General features: G+C 36.9%; 1 protein-coding gene across 1 annotated transcript; it reads left to right on the forward strand.

The window, feature by feature from the left end:
* On the forward strand, window positions 1-7,387 carry CIDEA (cell death inducing DFFA like effector a). The gene is made up of 5 exons (XM_070942392.1): window positions 1-135; window positions 3,632-3,779; window positions 4,253-4,399; window positions 5,506-5,690; window positions 6,881-7,387. Exons 1-5 carry the CDS (start codon window positions 92-94, stop codon window positions 7,005-7,007), a joined length of 651 nt encoding a protein of 216 aa, XP_070798493.1. The 5' UTR covers window positions 1-91; the 3' UTR covers window positions 7,008-7,387.

Raw genomic sequence — 7,387 nt, forward strand, 5'->3', positions numbered from 1 at the left:
TTCTGCTGCGTAAAGGACAAGGAGGGCGGGGCGCCCTTGCTCATAAGGAGTAGCGGAGGGGCCCATAGGTGAGAAGGAACAGTAGCCGACGATGGCCGTGGAAAGCGCTCGTGATTACGCGGCGGTTTTGTTGCGGTAAGTACAGTATGCTACCACTTCAGCCGGCAACCATCCCGTTTGCCGAACTGGGGGTGTGCGCGCGCGGTGCGCGGGTATCTTTGTTACCAAGGCAACCTGTCAGGGTTTTTTGGGTTTTGTTTTGTTTTTGCCGCGCAGCTGAACTCGCCTCCCTGGTCGCCTTCCCACAGCGTTGAATTTTCTAGTCAGGGAAGCGCCTTTTTCTCGCATTTCTCTGTTGCACGGCGCCACACCTCGCCCCCCGTGACTCAGCCATGACTGCAGCTTTGGTCCTCAGTCCGCGGTCGACCACCAACTTGTGGTCCTATAACTAGGCGCTTTCCGGCTCCCGCTCCTCTTAGTAGCTTCGCCGCCCCCTCGTTAGCTTGTTAATCGAGAAGCGAATGGGGGAGCCCCCGGGTGGCGTCGCCCTAAGAGGAGCTCAGCTCCCGGGAGGAAAGGAACCTACCTTGCCCCCTGCCTATGCCTGTATACTCGTCTCGCCTACTTTTTACACTGTGAAAAAAAGGAGTAGACCGCAAGTAGCGCTTCGCTGCCTTATAGTGACTTAAGAAAGTAAAATGGCTTGTTGCAGTGGCTGTGACCCTCATCTGAAAATTGCAGTTTCATCTGTATTCCAGAAAAAACTGTCCAGTTTTTGGCATAAGCTAGAAAGCATGGTATATTTGGGAAGTCTTTTTTTTTCTTTATTGGAATGGGATTCTGAGCCAAATATTGAGTTTTTAACTGTTAAGCCATTTAGTATAAACCAAAGCAGCTGACAAAGTTAGGGTACATGTCAATGTGTTGCAGGAACCCAGGGACTTTTGTTAATCCAACAAACTAGGTCAAGTGTTAATCCGCCACTTTTGGTGAAAAGACTAAAAGAAAATTGAAACAATACAAAGCTTGTGGGGTAGAAGTGTAAGACAAATAAGACTGGTGTGTTGGACAAGCATACATTGGACTCACTAAACTTTTACTGAGAATACCGAAAGCACTTCAGGTAGTCCTCAATTTACAACCAGTTGTTAGCAACCATTTAAGTCACGACAGACCCCCCCCCAAAGGTATTTACCACTCTGTTCCTAACATCCAAATTCCCCCTTGTCATGCAACTGCATTTTGGGCATTTGGCAACCAACCATTTGCAATGCCCTGTAGTCATGTGACTACAATTTACAATGCTTTTTTCCCCTGGAAACGAATATATTTCTAGTTTGTGGGGAGGGAAATGCCCCATAGCAAACTGGGTTTGTTTAATGACCACTGCAAAAAAGGTTGACCCACTTTATGACTATCAAGGCTCAATTATGGTCATAAGGGCTCTGTACTAAATCTGTATCACTAGTGTTGACATCTAAAAACTTTGAAAATGCTTCACTTAAAGCTGATCCATTCAGTTGAAGATTGGATATCATGTTGTGAGCTTTAATTACAATGTGATTTTATATCTATTTAACATTTTTTCCATTGAAAACCTTTGCTACAGTTAATCTGATCCATGAATTGCACTGTTTTTTAACATAAGGCCTTCAGGGACTTAAAGTCTTTCTGTAGACAAATGTCACATAACTCAAGATGAATTGAAATAGACAGCCTTTGTACTTGGAACCACACTGAAATTTGCGCAAACTAGTAATGCAATTTGGTACCACTTTACTCTAATAAACTGACTGAGTTTTGAGCATATGGTATTAGGTCAACTGGTGATGAGGTTCTTTTTTTTTTTCTTATTACCGTACAGAAATGTTAAAGGCAACAGCAGCTAGAACTCAAAGGACATTTAGGCAAATAGGTTGTTGATATGCTACTTTAACAGGGATGCAGTTTTAGTCATATACAGTAGATTGCTTCTCAATAATGTCCCATATTGCTGCAGATTTGCTTTGGACTAACAAATAGACATGGTGTTATTAAGAGGCTTAAGAAATATGGGGCAATATAAGGAAGAATGTTTAAAACAATATTGCTTCATTGACAAAGTCACGAGTGATCTATCAAAAGATATATTCCTCTGACTTGAATCTTATTGCTGTAATTGGCATCAGGTTTGTCTGAACCTAGTGAAATTTTGGCTAGGTCCCCACTGGCAATCAAGTGAGGACTAAAACCAACCTTCTCTAACCAAGATCTTTCCAAATATGTTGAGCTAAATTATAAATTAACCAGATGCAAGAGTTCAGTTGATAACTTAAGCTGTATCTTACTATAGAAATTACCATTAGCTAATGTAACTAGTTGGCCAACTTCCTACATATAATAATTCAACTCTCCTCTGACAGTCCTCTAAAAGTTGACAGATTTTTTTGGGTGGAGGGAGGTAGTTTCCTGAAAATGGAAGCAGTGTTTCTTTGGGATTCTTTTTAAGATATATGAACTTTGTTTTTGTTAGGGTTTCCTGTAAACTTTAAATAGTAGAACATTTTTCCTTAAGTATCCTGGTAAAAACTCCTGCAAAAGCTACCAGTTTTGACAATCTGCAGCTGGATTTAATGTCATTGTTGCTATGCTCTTCAAATCTACTAAGAGTTTAGGCTGTGTGCATTTGGTAATTCCCTGCCCCGCATTAGAAAATAAAACTATTGCTGGTGGTACTTAATGTTAGCTTCATTCATTAAACTATTTTACTGGTTGCCAATAAAAAGCTGGTGAATTTTCTAACTTTAGTTCAAGTTATATATATTTTGTAGAGAGAACCTGCTGAAGTCTTATGCCCAAAATAAAAATCATATAATGTGCCGGTATTAGATATAGTTACAATCCACTTGCCTCTTTAACTGGACACTAAAACTAGGTTGGAGAAATATAGTATGGCCTCAGATCTTTGCTTTCTCAGCTGCTGGGTTATCATAACTAAGCTGGCAAGGCCTCCAGATATTACTATTCCAAAGATATAAAACTAACATGGAAACTCCCCCAAATTAGATTTATCTTTAAGGAATCTAAATACAATTATTAGTTAGAATAAAAATAATAAACTTGCCAGCTGGATCAAAAGTTGCCTTCATTTCCTCTATAAAAAGAGGAATAGGAATTCAGGTTAGGACTTTCAGACAAAGATTGTTCTTGGCTTTTCTGTCTCCTAGAAAGGGTGGGCCTAAAATAGAAATTAAATTTGAAATATATATTTTGAAAACCAAAAAGCATTTGCCACACGCTTCTGGTCTTTTAATTCAGCAAACAGTTTGAGGAATGAGCCATATTTTTAGCAATAGTATTTTTTCAAACTACAGCCTACTTTTCTTCAAATATTTCTTCAAACAATAGTATCAGTATTTTTGGAAAACTACTTCAAATATTTCTGGAATATAAGGAAGTATTTTCTGGAATACAACTCTCAGAATTCCAAGTCAGCCTGTCCGGTTCTTGCTGGCTAAGAATTTCAGCAGTAGGAATTACAATATATCATTGGCTCCATATTGGTAAAGGCTGCTTTTGAAACTTTTTAAACTGAAACTTCCATAGTCAGTAGGAACATTAAGTAAAAGAAAGTACTGTATTTCTCTTTCAGATCTCTAGTATCAGTGGGAACATCGGTGGGATCAGTAACAAAACAAGCACTGCTTCCATGTGCAGCTCGGCCTTTTCGTGTTTGTAACCATGACAGAAGCAGCCGGAGAGGACTTGTGGCAAGCAGTTTACAGGAGCTTATCAACAAGGTTGACTCTCTAAAGAAACATAAGCCTGCCAATCATGCTTAAGTATTCTTGTTCCAGCTCCATTAAAAGTTTCTATTTTGATCCAAATGTGTGCAATAGTTTCTGCGTATATGCTCTACATAGCCTACTGTACCTATACAATATGTTCCTGAAGATACTGTCAGGGAGAATTAAGATCTTTATTTTCACTTCCTGGTAGATCAGGGGTGTCAAACTTGTGGCCCGCAGGCCAGATGCGTCACATGCTGATCCTTCCCCACCCTGTTTAGCAAAGGGGGGGAAAGTCCCAATATGTCACGTGATGCCGCCATGACAACACGAGTTTGACACCCCTGTAGTAGATGATGAAATGCATCTTCTACTTTACAGGAAAGATTCACTTTGAGTAAATCAGAAATGATTCCCACCTGACTTATGATAACTTTCATAAAAGGAATTTCAAATTAAGTTTTCTTGTATTGCTTCATCTGTAGACCTTGGATGCTTTAATGATAACTGCTGGATTAATAACACTGGTTCTAGAGGAAGATGGAACGGTGGTGGATACTGAAGACTTCTTCCAGTCACTAGGGGATAATACACAACTCATGCTTTTGGAGAAGGGACAGAAATGGAAGCCAGTAAGTGTTTTGCTCTTAAGGTACTCCATTCCAACCACCAACTAGTATGGTTATATTTCTCTTCTTCGGCATGAGTCTCCAAAGCTATACTGCAAATTTCATTGAGTGAGGAGAATGAGGAGAATTGGCCCCTTCACTTTGTCAGTTCAGCTTTTCTGAGGACAGAGGATAGAAAGGTTTATATAAATAAATACTGGTTTCAAGGTCTATTCAAGTATTCCCAGAACAATGCTTCTACTATAATAGTTTATAAAAGTGATCTACAATTAGTCTTTTTCCAAAAACTTTTATGAGATTCTTTTTTGTTTCTTTGACATTTTTCTCAGCTCATCTTTAGCATTCATTTGATTTATTCCACATAAGTCTGTCTAGGTCTAAAGGAAAGCATAAATTTTCTTATATTCATTACTACTTTTTCTTACCTAGCTGAGTAGCAGCAGCAGTAGTAGTAAAATTGTATTGCTATTGATACTACTATTATATGATCTAAATAGGATTAGAAATTTTTCAGCTTTCTTGTCTCACTGTTTATCTATACCAGCTGCTGGGATCTGTTTCTACTAAATATTGTCTCCATAAACCATAATATATTTTCTCAGTATTTCTTTTATAGAATTGCCTGAATTTACACTTGTAAATTTTTGCATATATTTGCTATAGTTTAGTCTGTTGGTATCAGAGACTTTAATATATTAAAACATGCCTTGACAAATACATCTGTTAAAAACATAATAGCATATTATTACAGAAATCGTAACTAATGCATGAGGTTTCAGTCTTGTTTTTAATAAAAAAAAATTACTAGTTAGCAATGTAAACAAGCCTTGTTTTAATGATGGTGTTGACACTGGGTCTGCCATTGTCTAATAATATAACCTAATTCACTGGGTTATTGTAGTTAAGGGAAAATTAACTATGAATCAGTCTTCTGTTTTTGAAGGAAAGATGAAATCTACATCCATATCTCCAAGTTAAAAGAAGGGAAAACTTGTCCCAAACTTTCAGTATGGACTTGTCCCAAACTTTCAGTATAGTTTAACAGGTATTACAAATGTTTGGGTAAGTAGTCTAATATTTAATGCATATTTTTCTGCATCTTGATATAGGGATTACATTATGGTATTGCAACAATACAGCAACCAAAGAAAATGGGAGTAGCAAATTTCACTCTGGATTTGTACAAACTGAATCCTAAGGATTTCATTGGTTGTTTGAATATTAAAGCTACCTTCTACGAAATATATTCTGTGTCCTATGACATCAAGTGTATGGGAGCAAAAAGTATTCTAAGGTAAGTATTAAATTTGTTTGCTGCCTTTCAAAACAACACTAGTATACATTTATACATTTACAAATATACATTTCTAGTGTTATATATGGAACAAAATGATCATAGATATTCTAACAAAACTCTTCTAAAAGCTTATGCAATCAGAAATATAGCATATTCTACTTTTTACTTTAAGAAGCGCTTATTTAAGGTGCTGAGCCTTTACAACTTAACTAGGACAAAGTGTAGCCTTGTTTTTATTAACTTAAGCAGGTCAAAGTTCATAAGACCAGCCCTCCTGGATTAGAAGCCTATCAGGCATAGGTGCTTATGAAAGACCACGAATAAAATTGAGCACATTTCACTGAACAGGAGGAATCAAAGTAGATGATCGCCCCCATAAACCATGAAGGCCATTCTATGACATCTCGGTCTAACCTTTTTCAAGGGTGATTATAAGGTGACAGTGATTTGTGAATTTAGATAGGGTGCATTTAACTTTTTAGAGGAAGTGTAGAATGTAAGGGTAAGAAATGGCTATCTCAAGTAGAATCACTGGCTTATTTATTTCCATATTTTAGTTGAGTAATATTGGACATTTATCATTAAATCCAAGTTCTATTACAATAGGAAGAATAAAAATTCTTTGAAGATAGAAATAATTCTGATAAGTTTCAGTTTATTGAAAAGTAATTCCATATTTGTCTTTCTTTAAACTAAGTATTGAAAACACAATAATTTATTAATTTGTGCTTGCCTAACTCTATAATATCAAAAATTAGTTCCAGCCTATTCCTCCTTTAATTCTTTACAAATAGCAGAATTATCCACTGTGTGGATAAGTTTTGGATATTGAGGCACTAGTTCAGGGGTGTCAAACTCAAGTTGTGGAGTCACGTATCAGGATTTTTTTTACCTCCTTTGCTAAACCGGGCGTAGCCAGTGCATGACACATCCAGCCCACAGACTGGGAGTTTAACAGCCCTGCACTAGATGGTAGTAGTGTCTGGAGTTTCTCATATAAGAATTTAATATGTAATGTTTTAGCATTTTAAAATTAACTTTAACTGAAAAAGACAGTAAAAATGCTAATTACAATAGCACTACTTTGTATAAACTGAACCATCTTTGTCAGATAAGTCATTGCTGTAATCCATACTCTGATGATCACAGTTTACATTTGACTCAGCCAAATGTTATCTTCTTCACAGGAGGATACTTCGTTTTCTGTCACAGATTGCCCAAGTAACAGGGCAACTTCTTCTCCATACTGGAACATACATACTACAAGTAATGGGTGATTATGAAGATGGTATGCTTACAGATGCCAAACACTAAAGGAAACATAAGAGCCCTTTTAACTGCTTGTCTGTCCAGCTAACACTGTAAATTGGGAAATTTTGGGAAGGAGAGATTGAGTTACACCTTAATATATTAAATATCTTAAGTTTAGCTGGGTACATAAATATACTTCAATGTTTAAGCTTTTTTTTAAGATAATGATGTCATAATTGTAAATATGGCCGGAATCTTTTTAGTGTACTAAATTATTTAAGTAAAAGAACTCTTCTGCCATCAACTTCCAGTAGAAAGTTCAAACAGCAAAACATACTAAGAACTTTCTTTGATTACTATGTGAACAGTCATATTAAACCTCGGAGAATTTCAACATTAATTTCATGTCTGTTTACAACTTCCTCGTCGTTGTTAATCTATAA

This window comes from Pituophis catenifer, unplaced genomic scaffold, assembly GCF_029215685.1.
Source record: "Pituophis catenifer annectens isolate HBS135680 unplaced genomic scaffold, rPitCat1.0.hap2 SCAF_3, whole genome shotgun sequence".
In the NCBI taxonomy this organism is placed as follows: domain Eukaryota; kingdom Metazoa; phylum Chordata; class Lepidosauria; order Squamata; family Colubridae; genus Pituophis; species Pituophis catenifer.

Bases quoted from the DNA above. Each gene is read 5' to 3' on its own strand.
- CIDEA (XM_070942392.1), top strand. From the start codon at position 92: ATGGCCGTGGAAAGCGCTCGTGATTACGCGGCGGTTTTGTTGCG. The intron at 3,780-4,252 runs GTTGACTCTCTA...CTTCATCTGTAG, and splicing joins TACAGGAGCTTATCAACAAG to ACCTTGGATGCTTTAATGAT. The intron at 5,691-6,880 runs GTAAGTATTAAA...TCTTCTTCACAG, and splicing joins GGAGCAAAAAGTATTCTAAG to GAGGATACTTCGTTTTCTGT.